General features: G+C 49.0%; 1 protein-coding gene across 1 annotated transcript; it reads right to left on the reverse strand.

Moving 5' to 3' along the window:
• Positions 1-3,028: 3,028 nt before the first annotated feature.
• NCSTN (nicastrin) lies at positions 3,029-17,205 on the reverse strand (the record flags this gene model as incomplete). Its single annotated transcript, XM_081120837.1, has 17 exons — positions 3,029-3,830; positions 4,398-4,610; positions 4,850-5,004; positions 5,251-5,338; positions 5,623-5,718; positions 5,867-5,969; positions 7,365-7,537; positions 8,418-8,495; positions 8,673-8,777; positions 9,441-9,593; positions 9,837-9,946; positions 10,263-10,413; positions 11,161-11,306; positions 11,745-11,866; positions 12,300-12,423; positions 15,823-15,927; positions 17,121-17,205. 17 exons carry the CDS (start codon positions 17,203-17,205, stop codon positions 3,708-3,710), a joined length of 2,130 nt encoding a protein of 709 aa, XP_080976963.1. The 3' UTR covers positions 3,029-3,707.
• Positions 17,206-17,219: the final 14 nt, after the last annotated feature.

Below are 17,219 nucleotides of genomic sequence, written 5' to 3' on the forward strand. Positions count from 1 at the left end.
GGAATGGGGGCTGCGGCTTCTCTGCTCCACAGCCTGGGAGTTCCTCCCCCTCTGAGTGAGGATTCAGGAAGGAATCCGACCTGAGCCCATTCAGACCCTGACCTTACAAGGGTCTCTGCTTCCCAAGCAACTCCTGCCAAGTTTTTTTTGCAGATGGATGCACGTGACAGGCCTCTTTCCTATGGCATTATGCCACAATTCCCCAAATTTCTACTGCCTCTGGGTTAGAGGATAAGTGCCCCTCAGGCCTCCTTCTCCAGATTGACCCCAATACCTTAGACAGTTCATGAATTTCAACCTTTCAAATCAGCCCCTCCCCGAAGAGTTTAAGATGAAAGGGAGAAAGGGAGGCCACACAGAACCAGGCGTCAGGGCCAGCAGAGCTCCGGACTCACACTGCACAGATGAGAACCCTGGGACCCAGAGAGGGGGAGTGCCCTTAACAGAGCCACACAGGGCATAGGGCACGCCAGAAATCTGGCCCTGACCTCTTCCCACAACGGGGAGCTCCTTCTTACTGGCCCCACCCAAAGTGAACCCTCCAGCCTCTGGATTCAGGTAGAACCTGTTTACAGCACTGATTTTGTTTTGCAAGGAGCACATGCTGCCCACCTGGTTGTTTTATCTGGTATCATGTCCCTGCCTGCCATCTAGACTTTCAGTCTCTGAGGGTAGGGCCTATCCCATACCCTTTGTGATCCTGGACAGTGCCTCATCAATAGCCATGCTCCATAAATGTTTATTACTGCTACAGCTGCCAGTGCAGATATACGGAATGTTCTAGTCTCAGCTCTAATTTTGTGTGTGACCTTAGGCAAACCACATCATTCCTCTGGGCCACTGTTCCCCCATCTATCAAATAAGTTAGACCATGCACATAATTTCTAAGGTCTTATTATACAGTCCCTGGAAGAAACAAAGTCCTACTGAATAAGGTGGAATCTTGGTGCAGAACCCCAGACTCTGGGTGAAAAATCCCCTCCCAGGATGGACCTTTAGGAGTCATGGGCAAGAAGAGAAGCCGGGGTGAGGCCAGCTGACAGGAAAGCCATTAGTGTCGATGGACAAGGTGTCCCAGGAGGTATAGGCTGGGTCTTGGGGCAGGGAGCTCGGTTACTAAACCTTCAGCATAGGATGGGTGGAAGAGAAGGCACAGTGTGAGCCATCACCGGGAAGGAGTAGGGAGGGAGGGAAGCCCTGTGGGAAAGGGAGGGGCTGGGAAATGTATTTCAGAAGGCACAGGGGTGAGCAAGGCCTAGAGCAGTGGGAGGGAGGCTAAAGAGTTAAACTCAGGGCCCTAAGATGCTGCCAGTCACCCACCTGGTCTCCAGGACACCAGAGGTACCTGGTGAGGAGCCAAACCAGACTCAGAAAGGCAGCCACAGCAGGTCATCTGAGGGCCTGTACCTTCTACGAAGCCTGGCCTCCCTGAGAGCCACAAAGCCAGCCAGTGTTTTGGTTCCGTTTTTGGGAGAGGGTGGGGGGTGTGAGGTGGGACAGCATGGAAGGCAGAAAAGCAGCTCACGGCGAGGACTCTCCCAAGGCGGAGACTGATACTGAAGGCCCTGCATCCTGTACCCTTCGTTCTTACCCACCCTTCTTCCCTTTTCAGCCCCATCACTGGTACCCAGCCACTGCCTTGCTTCCTGAAGCCACCAGCGTGAGGAAGTGGTGCCCTGTCCGCTGGGAAACCTGTTGGCTGAGGGAGGTGTGGAGTCAGCCCAGACGACAGAAGCAGCTGCGCTCGGCTGTCGCCAGCAAGCCCAGCTTCTCCAGCTCAGACTGGGAGGGGGGTGTGGTGGGGGAGCAGCAGCGCTTATTTCCATTCCCAGAACCCCAAACATACCCCTGAGGGAGTCTGGAAAGAAACCTGGAGAAAAACCACCTCCTCTCAGCAGGACTCGGAAGGGTAAACATCCCAATTAGGAAACTAAGAGGGGAGGGGACTCTGAAAACGGCCAGTTCTTTCCCATCTCTGCTGGCCCCAGGCATGTGGGAGATAAGCCTCTTGGCCACCGTGAGGGAGAAGGCTGGCTTCAGCACTACTCCTGCCAGTTCTGTCCCCTCAGCTGACTCAGCCACTGCCCACCACTTAGCAGTAGTGCTACACTCCAGAATTCTGCCTCCACGAAGACTCGGGAATTAGTCTCTCCAGAGTCCCAAGCCACTCGTTTTGAGCTACAAAATGCCCACCATCAACAGAAAGCCCACACTCCTTAGCAGGCCACCCAAGGGCCCTTGTGACCTGGCCAAGCCTCTCCTGCTGGCCCTATGGCTTAGGGACACTACGTCCCATCTCCAAACATGACCAGTTTTCTCCTGACTGTGCTTCCACCTGGTGACTCTAAATCCACCTCAAATGCCACCTCCTCTGTGCAGCCTTTCCAAATGCCACCTCGCTGCCCTGGGTCCCACCGTGTACTACCATGGCACTCTGGGTGTCCTGTAATTGTTCCATTCATCACACTGGGTCACACCTAGTCGGAAGTGTATCTGTCTGTCCCCTCACCCCAACTGAGAGCTACTCAAAGGCTATTTTCCCTTCACCACTATACCCTCGCCAGTATCTCAAAGTAAATAAGGAAATGTCTGTCAAGCCTGGCCAGTGTGGCTCAGCAGTTGAGCACTGACCTATGATCTAGGAGACTGCAGTTCGCTTCCCAGTCAGGGACATGCCTGGGTTGCGGGCTCAATCCCCAGTCAGGGGTGTGCAGGAGGCAGCCGATCAATGACTCTCTGATCATTGTTTCTCTCTCTTCCTCTCTCTGAAATCAATCAAGACGTATTTTTAAAAAAAGAAATGCCTGTCAAATACACAGGTGGGAAGAAACTGTGAACACTTTCCTTATGTGACAGAAACCAGGGCTCCACACCACAGAAGCAGCCCTGCTTCCGGGACTCCAGCTGCTGTGACAGGGCCTTATTCCTTGCCCCTCACAAGACCCAGAAGAGAGGACATGAGGCGTCAATTTATAGTGACTTCCAGTATGGGGTCACTGAACAAGGGAGCCTGGGACACACGACAGGTTGTGTGGGATACTCTATTTTAATGAAACCCATTATTTATATATTTACACACACATACACACACGCACACACACAAAGGAAAACAAAACAACAAAAATAGATATTACAGCTTAAAAAAATGACACATGAGCACTGTGGGCTGGAGGTGGGATACCCACCCAGCAGCACACCCGCCCTGATGGGCCATCTCAGGGCCTGGAGACAGGACGGCGGGAGGGAGACGCAGGCTCGGCCCTGTCCTCAGGGCTTCCTCTCAGTTGTTCCTGGCATTCGAGCCTTCCTGTCATTCTTCCTGGTCAGGAAGGTGGATAGGTACAGGAGGTAGGGGGGGTAGTAGAGGAAGGTACAGGACAGGATGGAAAGAGTAGAGACGGGATCCTGAAGGAGATTAAGTTAGGGGGGATGGCGAGGGGTTAAACAGGAGCAAGAAGCTTCTGTTTGTCATCCCAGATTCCGACAGGGGGAGGAAGAACCAGGAAAGGGAAGACAGGAAGGGGAGCTGGGGAGGGGAGGAGACTTGTTTATCTCTGTCTCTTTTGGGCAGTTCCACTTGTGTATGTTAATCCCAGTCTGAGCCAGGCCCAGAGAGGTTCCAGTGACAAACTAGTGGTTTCTGTCCCAGTGGGACAAATGATCTAGGAAATGAACCACAGAGCTGGCAGGAAAAGCTGGGGTTCTCCTCAGAAAGACACAGCATCCGGCTCCCGTGGAGCAATGAAAAGGACATCAGCTTTGGCGTTGATGCAGTAGGTGACGACCAGAGAGAAGATTAGGACGCCAAAGCCCACCACCAGGGTGATGATCTGTGGGGGAGAGGGGCGTTCTCAGATTATCTCAGTGCAGTTTGGGGTAATTGCTTGGGGCTGGGAGCCAGGACATCAGAATTCTGGAGCTGGCTCTAAGCACCAAGTACTGAACAATCACAGGCAACATCTCCCCAATCTGGAGGCTTAGTCTCCATTTTAAAAGAGAAGCGAAGTACCTCTACTCGTTTCTTAGATTTAAGCATCTTGAAGGCAGGACCCATAACTCTGATTCTCTCGTGGCAATTACATTACTGACTTAGTTGTGACAGGTACTCCATAAATACTGGATTGACTCATCCCAGCTATGCAGGTGGGAATGCCAGTGGGAGGGAAGCTGTGGAAGGGCTACCTGGGACCACAGAGTTAGGTGTCTCCTTGGGTATCTATGAGAGCACATCTCCAGAATGAACCCAGAATCAAACTGTCAACGAAAACAAGCTTCCTAATGGGGCATACTAGCTGACAGGGGGCAGATTTATAGTACGTTTTTGTGGCAAATCTGGGGCAAACAGGAGATGAAAGTGGTCAAATAGATCTCTGCCACCACCTCTCTCCCCATCTCACCTCAAGCTCTTTGCTGGCTATCAGAAATATCCGGGCGTGGATGTCTTTCCAGCGGCTCTCAGTCCATGTAGAGTACTCAGTAGAGCCCCACTGCCCGAGTTCAAAGGCAGGGGACAAGGCCCTGGCCAGTCGTGCCGTGGAACGTACACACCGAGGGAGCCGGTCTGTCTTGTTGGAGTTCAGAGGGCCCTGAACCCACATGTACTCATACAGCTGCACAGGAAGACAGGCCAGAGCATGGGCTGAGGGGACGGCCCTTTCTCGCTCACTCCCTTTACCCTTTAGATGGTCCTTTTCACTCAGGCTGCTGCCTGTTCAACACTCAAGTTCAAAGGCTGCATCCCTCCACCTCTCCATCCCAAGCCCGTGGGTCCAACCGGGCCTTGGAGATCCTCCAATTTTCCCAAGGGAAAGGGACCCTTGGGGTACCTCCAACACCCGCTACCACTCACATCCTTGTTTTCATTGGGGGATTTACTTGGATCCTGGCACTGCTCGCGGGTAAGGTCGACCACCTTGCCAGTCAAATTTGCCAAGGCACACTGTACAACGTAAGTGGTGTTGGTGGGGCTGGAGACAGCGATGTAATGCTGCAGAGGCCCGTCACCTGATTGGACGCCACAGGGAAGGGAGGAATTGGTGGGGAAAAGGGGCAGTGCAGATGGTAGAAAGAGCCCAGGATTGGCCGGAGCCAGGGAAGGGAAGAGCAGAGAAACAGAAAGAAAGGGAAACATGGGGAGAGGGGGCAGAAAGAGAGGAAAAAGAGAAAAAAAGTAGAGATTAAAGCAAAATGATGACTTTTCCAATATCCCTTTCCTTGGCTAAGGGGCCCATTCCCGCATCAGGTACTTACCCAAGTAGGACCTTAGGTCCTGCCTGAGGATAGACTGGAACCATGAGTTGTTGGCTCTAACCAGGAAGCCATAGAGCAGGCGGGTAACCTAGGGTTGGGACAGTGAGAAGAGAGAACTTTGTGACTTGGACCCCAGGGACAGAGTGATTAGTGGAGGTCAAGTCATGGGGTAGAAACTAGAATAGCCAGATAGATTCTGGGGTTGGGGGGACAGTGGCTGGCTCACGAGGGCACTGATGAGGCCCAGTTAAGAGCTCTCTGGGGCGCCAGGTGTCCTTACAGGCACTTACAGGAATGCTGAATTCCAAGGTGTGGGAAACTAGGCAAGGGACATAAATGGACAGAAAGGAGCCAGGGCCCATTTGTTCTTACTGTTTGGGGATCAGCCTGAATAGTGTTGCTGAATTTCGTTCCTCCTGCAAGCTGGTACAGTGCACGTCCCAGCACCGTGGCCACATCTGCAAGGGCCTGTGGTAGGTGAGGAGTGGGGCTGAATGGTCCACCACTTCTAACCCAAACAGTAACATTCTAACCATCTTCACCATGTTCCTCCTGTTCCCACCCAGCCCAGGCCAGTGTGTTCCCCCTGTTCCCACCCAGCCCAGGCCAGTGCTACCTTGGCAGTGTCTGTCACAAAGCTCAGGTCCTCTTCAGGGCTCTGCCACTCAGGGTAGCTCACATTGATGTTCTCAGCGGTGTCGTACATGCTCTCGTAATAGCTGCAGGGGAAGCCAACATGAGCCTTGGCCACACTCAGCTGGGCCCTGCCCCTTCCCTCCCCACATGGTCCTTGTGCAGCAGCTTGGTATTTCATTTCTCATCACTCAGGAAGGGTAGAGAGATTAGGATTCCATACTGAAGAAGGTGTGGAGAATGAGGAGGTAAGAGTGAGGGTGGCAGCGGTTAAATAGAGACTTTTCTGACAGATGAGGCAGAAAAGGCGCATGAAATTGGAATGCAGGAATCTCCTCCCCAAGAGATCTTTAAACATAACAGACCCTTCTCTGGCATTTGGGCTGGAGATCTAGGAGGACGGCTAAAATGACTTTCAGGGAAGCCTGCCACACATTATCAGAGCAATCGTGTGATTGTTCCAGTGAACGTTTATATTGAGGGTAGCTGAAAGTAGAGGGGAATCAGCACACCTGTTCACAGACCTATACTACTACACTAGGCCAAACCACCCGATGTTCCTTGGGGAGCCCCAACGAGACAGATCCTAGAAGTACGGCTAAGAGAGCTCCCAGACACAACCATCAATAAATGCCTGTCCCACACACAATCAAGTCAGCCATGTGAGTCCAAAATGTGTTCAAATGATGAATCCCAAAGTGGTATGGATGATAAGCTGGGGGAAGAGAATTGACCCAATGCACCAGAATTGTCACTGCCCAAAATAAGTGAGAAGTTGCTAGTTGGCTGCAGTCAGAGAACCAGAGCTTAAGCATTTTCATTCAGAAACTACTTTGACCTGTTGGAAAAGGAAAGGAGGCTGGGGGCTTAGCAGTCCAGCCTGAGTAAGAAGTTCCCTGTTAGCCCAGGGCTCAAGTTAGAGACAGTTTAGAGGTGTCGAGAACCAGGAAAGAGGTGACTAACAGGTCTCACCCCTTATCTCTGGAGCTCCCTCAACTGTAGGGGGACACTATACCTTCACATTGAACCACATGCACTCACCCCATGGCAAGAACAAGCAACATTTCAGAGTATGGTCTTCGGCGCTGTCGGGGGGCCCCAGACAGTGACAGCTCTGTCTCTTACACCTTAAGAACACTATCATCATCCCAGCACTCTTGTGTGAGATGTTGCCTTCTACCAGCAGCCCTGGGGCATTCAGGCCCTTAGAGAGCTTGGGGGAGGTGGAAGCATAGCAAGGATGACTGTGCAGGAAAGGGCTAAGGTGAGAATTGTTTCCTCAGATGAACATTAAGTCAAAGGAGGAGACCAGGTTAGATATGAATAGGCCACTGAACAAACACAAGCTGACCTGAGGTTTTGGAGAGGCTGGTGTGGGGAGATGGGAGAGCAGTGATCTTCCCTGACACGGAAGACACCTCTCTGCGGACCCCTGACTGCAGAACAGACTCTGAGAAGGGGATGCATGCTAGGTAACTTGCCGGTTATGGAAGACAGTGGCGTGGTCGGCAAGAACAACACCTGAGATGTTTCGAGCTCGAAGAAATCGTTGTAGAGAAGATGGTGGGAGAGGCTGGGACTGGGCTGGCCTCCGGAGGACCACATCAGGGACGCCAGTACCACTCTGCTCCAGTGTGGTCAGGAGATGCTCCACCTGGGGGATGAATGGGGTTAACTCATGGGAAGCTGCGGAATGGCAACTTGGGAGGTCTTTTAGGCCTGAAATGCATTTTACTTCAAGTTCCCAGCTTGGGGAGTTGCTTTAAGCCTCCTAGGTATAAATTCCTCAAGTGTTTTGGGATCAAGGCCCCCTGAAATTCCTGCAGTTCCTACCATCCTTTTAAAATTATGGTGTGAAAATAATAATAATAATAAAATAAAATAAAATTATGGCATGATGAAGGAGAGGCCTGTGTTTTTCACATTTGTAGGTATATCCCACTATTCTCAGAACTCTGTCTTATCTTTAGTAGATGCTTCACTTATTTGTTGTGCAGAATTGGAGGGACAAACAGTAATACAAAACAGGCAATCTAGTTGGTAGGGGCTGTAGGAGCCCAGAGGAGGGATAACACTAAAGCTGCAATGGTAGGAAGAGACCTCATGGAAAAAAGAGACCTAAAGCTGGACATTGAGAGGAAGTAGGAGCTTGAACAAGTAGTGAGGAAAGTGGAAGACACTTTGGGTTGGGAGTCTGACATGCCAGGAATGAGGCAGCATGGCCTGGACAACTGGACCAATGGTACAGCAGTGAGAAAAGGGAGCCAGTCACTACTCTGACCTTGATGGGCAGCAATAGTTGCTCGGCATCAAATGATCAGAGAACTACCCATCCCATGGAACCAGTGACATGAACTGAGCTCGTGGTTCTTGCTGGGGAGCTGTAGCAGCCGTGGTGTTCACCCTTTAACCAATATCTAACTTAAGGTCCTGTCTCACAGGCCCTGGGGCTGGTGGGGATGGGGCCAGGGCAAGGAGGTGCCCATACTCTGAGCCACTGAAAACAGAAGTGAGGGGAGAGATGCTCAGATTACCTGGTTGCGTACTGACTCATTCTTCTGAGAAACAGGGTCTGTGTGCATCCAAAGCTCTAGTGACTTTCTTAAGGCCACCTGGGGGAAAGGTGAGAAGCAACACTTACAATCGGTCTGCCGTTCTGGGAGAAAGGAGTTCTGGGATCAAAAGAGAAGGCAAGGAAAGAGGAGATGGTACCGGCAGTGAGGGCGACAGAACCAAAGAGGAGGAAACTTTAAGTAGAAAGGAAGGGGGTGATGACACATGCTGCACACCTGTCTCAGCTCCACGAACGAGTCAATGTTTTCTAACTGCACAGGAAACTTGCCCTTCTCCATGTCATAGACCATTCTCGAGCTGCCAATGTAGTCAAAAGTTTCCTGAGAGGCAGAGATGGGTGGGAAAGGGAACAGAGATTCCAAAGGGTTAGAGCAGCCTTGGTTCCTCGGGGCTGGATCAAAGCTCTCAGCACAAAGGCTACTGTTTCCTGGCATCTCAAATGCTGGCTAGCTTTTGCAGTCAAGTGACCGTGTCCTCCCCCTACCCCGCCTCCCAGCTATGACTATCCCTCAAATGTACATATCACATGACTTTCTGAGCCTAAAAAAGAGTAGAGCAGCCTCAGTAAGTCCTGAGGCAAACATCAGCTGCTGTGCTGCTTCTTGCCCCTCCCATACCTCCACCAACTCAGCCACAGCTGCTGTTCCCTTATTCCAGGGCCAGGCTGTGGGCAGAGTGAGTCAGGAGCCTCAGGGTTCCTGAGAGGAGGTGACAGTAAAGGGGTACAGGGAATAAAGTATAAGAATGCCTCAAGTAGATGGAATCAGTGGGGGGGGGGGGGGGGCAGTGCACCACTTCTGGGTCAGGATGCAGAGCATTCCTAAAATGGGGGGCTCTCAAGGGGAGATGCTTGCAGACACTTCCAGAAGCTCTCTGCTTAATAACAACTTAAGTATTGAGATTTTCCCAAAATGGTGGCCACTCCCACCTTTGTCCCCCATCCCCCATTCCTGGCCATTCCATTCAAACCAGAGAGCCCTTACCCCTTGGAAGAAGACAAACATGACGTTGCGAGGCAGGGTGGTCACATCAGGTGCCTTGTGCAAAGCTTCAGCTGCAGCCAGCTGGGTGACGAAGGAGGCAACAGCACTCTCAGCCCCGGGCGCCACATTCCAGAAAAAGGAACGACTGTCCAGCTGGGTCCAGTAGAAAAGGCAGGGAGGTACACTTTGAAAATGGAAATTAGGACCAGGCCCCAGGATCCCTCCCATTTCAGTCAAGTGAATACTCATGTCCTGAAGTCCAGAGTCCCACAGCCCAGATCCCTCTCCGTGTGAGGCTCTCCACTGTAGTAACTCTGAAACCCGATATGCGCAACAAAGGCCTGCCTGCCCTTTCTGTGCCAGCCCTGCCCACCCTGGTCAGGGGCCAACACTCACCTGAGTGGCGGCAACCACAACCCTGTCATCAGGCTCTAATGTCCCAGATGTATTTATAGGCTTAAGCATGCTCCATACGTTGTAGTCGGACAGGGGATCACAAACGATTTCTGAGCAGAACACAAACAGTGAGACATCAACTGGTGTAAGAGAGAAGGTAGCTAGCTAAAAAGAAAGCACAGGAGGCCTCTCTGACCAGTGCCCCATGGACTCTGTAAGCCACGATCTCTATCTCCACTGCTCCATACTGGTTTCTCTGCCACTGCCCACTTCAGGGACAGGTTGCAATTGTTGGGAACAGTTTCCACTTCTCCCACCAGTGCTCCCTGCCTGTGCCCACTCCTTCTCTACAGGCCTCCCAACATTCCTGGGCCTGGGCTTCGTACCCCCACCCACGACACCCAGCATGCCTCGGGTCTGTCCTACCTGGGTTGATGCTAAAGGTGCTCTGGATAGAGCTGCGCCGCATGCAGGTGACAGTGCTGATGACAGCATGCATGTGTGAGAAGAGCTGCATGGCACACAGCGGGAAGGCTGGTGCTGAGCCATTCTGACTCAGGTTGTGATCTCGATAGCACTAGAAGGGGAGATGGACCCCACTGAGGCAGCTGGCTGGGAGTCCCTCCCATACTTCCCAGAATGAGGAGGGCCCAGCTCTATCCTGAAGCCACTCCCACACCTGTCCTGAGCTATAGTTGTCTGGTGCAACCACAGGATCTATAAGGTCAAAGAGAAAAACTCATCAAGAGGTATGAAGAAGCACAGACTCAATGACTTAGTTGGGGGAAGATGAAATTAATCGGTATCAAATGACCCGGCCCAACCTGGCATTTCAGTCACTGTTTCTAATACGATTTGCTGTAATGAGCACCGAACTGAAAGGCAAACATCAAATTCAGGACAGCTTGGACATCACCTCACCATGTAACTCTGGATGAATCTAACCGCTCTGTTTGTTAAAAAGAAGCTAGACTAGAATTAGAGATTAGAGATGAAAAGAACTTCAGAAGTTACTGAAACAAATCTCTTAATTCCTAGTCCAGTGCTCTTTTTATCATACTCGGGGTTCTTAACCAGGGCTGTATACCTTGTTTCACATTAAATATCCTTCACATTTTCTTCCAGTCTAAAAACCTTTAATGCAGTAAAGGCGGGAGAGAAATGGGAGAGGGGAATGTAAGAAAAATAAATTTCTTGGCTCTTCTTGGAAAAACTGTCTTTCAGAGGCTGCACTAAATGAGAATGAGATTCTCTCCAAACAAGAGAAGAACCTAAAAAATCATTCTTTCTAACTGGAATAACTAGGAACTGGCAGAATCATTACCTGCTTGATGACATTGGTTTCATTTTCATCTTCAAGAAGAAATATGGGGAAACTAAAGTCTTCATAAGCCAAGCCATCGCCCAGGTAGTTCCACTGTATTTTTCTGCAGTGTGCAAACTCTGGCCCATAGGAGTTGGAGTAAACACCTGAAGAGGAGGGTGGGGGTAGGATGTTGGGACACCAAGCACTTAGGGACCAAGTGAGGAAGGCTAAGATATTATAGGGTTGGGACTAAGAGTTCCAAAGGAGGGGAACTCAAAGAAGCAAGCACCAACCTGTCATCACCCACAATAAAATAGACACTGGTATCAGGGAGCCCTAGGCTGGCCAATTAGGAATCTGAGCACGTGACAAAAAGCAAGAATGGAAGGTTAGTGGAAGAAGGGGAAGCCAGAGAGGGAAGGGATGAATGGCAAAGACCAGGAAACACTATCTTCTGTTTGAGAGTCAGTTACTCACACTACACACAGACACAGACACGGAAACAGAGATACCTCCCTACCCCCCCCCCCCAAAGACATGAGACTTATACAACAATGAGCTCTGGGTGATAGCAGGCTCTGCAAATCGTTTGGGGCTCTTACCAAACCTGTCATTGGGACACTGCACGCTAGGAGAAAAGCCTGAGGCGGGACTGGGCTTGGCCAAGGACACTGCAAGACCAGCAATTCGACTGGTGCTCCCCTTCAGCTTCTCCATCACCTTCCTAGAACAGGGAGGGAATGACATGAAGGAAGACAGGAAGGTGATCAGGCAGCCCAGTAGCCTGTCCCCAAGGATGGAAACTAACGGGGACCTAGGGGAATCAAACTGTTGACTCCCTTCTCGCCTTTCCAGTCTCTGACTTCTGAGAGGACTATGACTCAACCTGAGCCCAGCGCTTAATCTCACCTACCCTGGGTTTGAGTGACCCTGTGCACCCCTCCTTCCTCCCTGGGGTCCTTACTCACTAGAGTTCTATCTAGAAGGTCACCGAGATAATTCCTTTTGATGGTGCATCTTTCCTTGTGAGGAGCAAACCACCCCCGGGCCTGATCAGATCAGGGAAGCCAAGGAAAGTTTTCACTCCCAAGTGTGAGGACTGTTGCCTGAATTTTCCCCTCTGCATGCAGTCTTCAGCAGATGCACACAGTTTTTACCTGGTAAACAGAGTGCCCTCCAGCAGAACCACGTAAGGGGGGTTGGGGCCATCAGTCAACACCCACTGCAGGTCCTCTTCTCTCTCCACTACGTGGATGACCCCCGTGTCCCCGCTAATGGAAGCTGCCAGGACAGAATGGGTCAAATTAAAGCTCCCACAGTTGCCGATTCTGACTCTGCCTCGCTGACTCTGCAGGTCATCTACCCGCAAACGCGTCACAAGACATTTGGGTTAATACAGCCACATGTAGACTTGAACGAAAGCGCTGAAAGGCCTGCTCCACCCGAGGACCACGGGGGATGAAGGACAAGAGCCCGAGAGGCCCACTCAGGGGAGGAGGCCACTCACCAAAGGTCAGGAGGGCTCTGCATGTCCTTGCCCTCTGCCCCTACCTCACTCAGCTACACATGCAAGACCCTAGGTCAGCAGGCACAGAGTGCTCAAACCTGTATTTTCTCCAGAAAACGGGGGCCTCTAAATCTCTAGCTCATTGTTCTACCACTGAATCTTCCTCTGTGAAAACACATGTGCAGATTCCATCGGCTGCAGTAGCTTCCCTAGATCTTCATTCCTTTGCCCTATTTGAGGGTAGCTTTTGGCCAGTTTTAGGTAAAGTTCATCATGAACTCTGAGGTCTCTAGAACAGCTTCCCAACTGATGGGTCTTAAGTGGATTAGAGATGTGCTGATATTGATTCCTCTCATTTCTGGGGACCTAGGGTTTCCAAAGGTTACCCCCAGGCAGGAGCGGACTCACCCATTACCCCAGGATGCCCTATAAATATCCATTTCTATACGTGCCAGAATGACATTTTCTATGTGTCTCATGACATGACAAAGATTGGAAAGCAATGAAATAGAGAAAGGATGACCCAAAGTCCAGAATGCCTTGAGTTCTATGTAGCAGTACCCCTTAGGTTCCTAGTGATCCACATAGAGACATCGTAGGGTCTCCCCATGAGTCTTCTCCTCAATGAAAATTGGATGTTATTCATAAATTGTTTTAGAGCAGTAGTTCTCAACCCTTGCTGTGTATCAGAATCACTTTGAAGTTTTAAAAAAATACAGATACTTGGGCCTTACCTCAAATCTACTAAATTAAAATCTCTAAAGGTGAGGCCCAGGTATGTGTATTTTCAAAACATACCACATGTGGTTCTTTATTATACACAGTCAGGAATGAGAGTTATGGCTATAGACCAAGGTACTGAAATGTTGTAACTTGAATGAGACAAAAACCATAAGTGCTTTCAGATTGCCAGCCAGGTAGTATTTTTCTCCCACGGGGTCTGATAAAATCTAGACATGGGAGCTGGTCCCCAACACTCAACTATGTCTTAAATATAGTAAACACTTAAGTTCATGTTGATAGTGACAATAATGAAATATAGAAGAATAAAAGACTCTGGAATAACTTTGGTAAAGAAAGTTATGACACTGAACTTTAAACCTACCAATAAAAGTTTTAAGTCAAAACAAAAGACAACAGTCCTTACCATAGCATTTAAAACACGGGAAAATGAACAGCTAGCCTGCCAAATAAAACATACATAACTTCAAGTAGGATAGGAAGAAGACAAGCTATGACACTGAACTTTAAAAACCTGGATTCTGCCCGGCCGGGCGTGGCTCAGCAGTTGAGCATCGACCTAGGATCCAGGCGATCAGGGTTCAATTCCTGGTCAGGGAACATGCCCGGGTTGCGGGCTAGGCAGCCGATCAATGACTCTCTCATCGTTGATGTTTCTCTCTCTCTCTCCCCCTCCTTTCCTCTCTCTGAAATCAATAAAGATATGTTTAAGAAACAAACAAAAAAATCTGGATTCTAATCTGGGTTCCACTGAGTGACTCTGTAATCTTAAGTAACTTGCTTACTTTCTCCAGGCCTTCAATGAGAAGAAGTTTTCCAACCCCTATTTATCTCATACTATGGGGACACATTAAAAAAGGAAAGAAAAGAAGGAACTAAAAGAAACATGCATAAGCGCTTTGAGCACTTTAAAACGGTAAAACAGAAACAGAGCGTTATAATTAGAAAATCAAACTGGATCTATTTCTCTTTAATTTTATCATGCTAGCAACCCTAATTAAAGATATTCAGATATGATGAAGGAAGGCTTATAAGTGAATAGGTTGAAAAGGAAACAAGACCTTAACGAGGAAGTGGCCAGAGTCCAGCCCCTCCCTGCTTGTTTCTCAATACTAGCACTTGGCTACTGCTCTGCTTCCCACAGGGCTGCTCTAAGAATATGCAGCAGAATGACTCATTCCCAAAGGTGGTATCTTGGAAGTCAGCTCCAAGAAGACAGGCTTCTAGCTTTTTGTACTAGTGTGGGGTTCCAGCAAGACCAGAAGTCTGATCTCAGCCCACAATGGACCTGGCTCCCATCTACCCACAGACCCAGTTTAAGAACTAAGTCCAACAAAAATTTTATTTGGAACTGTTTGGAACCAGTTAACCTACTCCCAGCACCTCCTATAGCAGACATGGGACAGTGAACACAGAGTATAGCTCAGGGAAGGATGGGTAGAAAAGTAGTAACTACCACCTTAAGCAAGTCCTTCCCTTCTCAGTGTTCCAGTTTTTCTCCTACCAAATCAGAAGGTTTCAGGAAATCACACAATACTGTTGAAAGCACACTACTTACTCAGCATCATTAATAAACATCTACTAAAGGTAGTTTGACCAGCTTTGTGCAGATATATGCTAATTGTTTTTATAAAAGTGAAATCAGAGGTGACCAATTTGATGACAAAGGAGCCAAGATCTGATTCTGTTTCCTGCTTACCTGAAATACAATCTGACAGAGCTACTTACTATCCACAGAAGAACAAAATCTGAAGATAGCAGGTTAAGCAAAAGGGGAACTGGGATTCAACCTTTAGATCACAATTTTTTCTATAAAACTTTCATAGTTTTATAACCATGTTGTCATGGTACCCTGTTTTGGAACACATTTACAAAGCCTGAAGACAAATCCAAATGCTTTACTAATTCCTCTTGCAATTTATATGGCTTTCTCAATGCCTTCTCTCCAAATAGTTCATTGCCTTTAAAAGGCCATTTTGGTTCCAAAAAGATCATTCAGAGTGCAAGTGATGACAAAATATGAAATTTCTTTCTCCTTAGAAAATAGCATAGTTTTATACTTAACCTCCTGGGTGGTTAAGAGTCCTGACTTAGAACCTGGACCACCAGAACTCAAATCCTGGCTTCATCACTTAATAGCCGGATGATCTTGGAAAAGTTACTCAACTTGTCAGTTTCATCACTTGTAAAGTGAAATAATAGTAGCTATATCATGAGAATTAAATGAGATGCATGTTTAAGTAGTGCGCAGCATTTACTAAATGTTAGCTCTTCCTAATTATCTTGCCTGGTTGGACAAATGATTTGCTACCAGCTCCCACCCACATAGCTTAATTTTGTGCTTAGACTCCCAAGCAGGACTTAGATCTTTACATCTAGGGCACAGACTAAAGTATCAACAGCCACAAACAGAAATCCCAACCTCAACTCACAGTGACAGCCAATCTGATGAGTGGCATTGAGCAGACGGACACAAGGAGCTGTTTTATTTAAAGGGATGTAGATCTTCCTCTCCACTGAGTTTCCTCCACACAAACCTGATCAGAAGATAAAGTGTTAGAAAATAATTGAGAGATGATAGTACTAGCCTCCGTCCTGTCATTAGCTCACTGTATGGCTTGGGTATAACATACTTTCTGAAATGGGACTAATGTCCATTCTTCTCACTTCTTGGGCACATTATTGGAACACATAAACGCACCCAGCTATGTTCTTCAGAGGGCTATTACAAATTCTACATAGAGCAACTGACAATGAAGCTAAGAGAGAGAAAACTTCACTTGTCAAAGAAAAGGCAGTTAACCTCAGATGCATCAGCTTCTGGTTGCATGGGTGACCACACTTCTACTTTTCTAGTCTGTATGTATTTTACAAATTAGTTAATAGAAAGGGTTCCGGTCTAAAAATATAGATTGCAATTTTAAAAATCTTTCTGAGACATTTTTCCAGGAGTCTGAACAGAATTGGGAAAAAACTTAAGCCACACACCTGTCAGTTAATCTGTCATCAGTAGCTGATTTATGTGTGCGCATAGCGTGAGGCGGCTCTAGTTTCTCCTTTGGGGAATCTTTGAAACCAATGTGAATTTGGGGAAAGGTATGGTCATGGTTATATACAGGGATGATTGTATTTTAAGGCTTGACATACTAGAAAGCCAAATACCATTATACATGCCTAATGTTCCTTGAATTATTCCACGGTCTAAACAGTTAAGAGTACCCATATCCATCCCACTTTTGTCTCATTTTACTGATGAGACAAACGGAGGCAAAGCACAGAGACGCGTTTTATGGTGGAATCAACAGAGAAAGAAATGAGGAATCTACTTTCCTAAGAAGTGCTGCACTGTCCCCACAGAAAGGGGCTGCTTTCCTCTTGAAATGTCTAAACGCGCTGGGGAGGAAACTAAACTGATACCTGCCTGTCCTTTAAGATTGTGGGTGGGGTGGCTGGGGCCCTGGGGAAAAGGAGGCATCCGGATAAAGTGGGAGAGAGGCCAGCAGGTGGCCGGCAGGAGGAAATGGGGGGATCCGACGAGCCACGGGGGGGAAGGGACCTTCAGGTCCAGGTAAAGGGGAACTTCTGTCGGGGGAACGAAAGAGAAAGAGGATTTATGGGGTGGGGGGACAGAGGGGTAGCGGGAACCAAAAGGGAGACGGCGGCGATCGCGGCTGGGCCGATCCGGAGGGTTCTCCTCTTAGAGTGGAGCTCACGGGTGGGGTGGCCTCACCTGCCAGGAGGATGCAGAAGGACAGAAGGCGAAGAAGACCCCGACTTCCCAGGTCCGCCACAGAGCCGCCCCCAGCCGTGGCCATCTTGCCTCTCGGCG

The sequence above is a fragment of the Miniopterus schreibersii genome (genome assembly GCF_964146895.1).
Source record: "Miniopterus schreibersii genome assembly, chromosome: 19".
Taxonomy (NCBI): domain Eukaryota; kingdom Metazoa; phylum Chordata; class Mammalia; order Chiroptera; family Miniopteridae; genus Miniopterus; species Miniopterus schreibersii.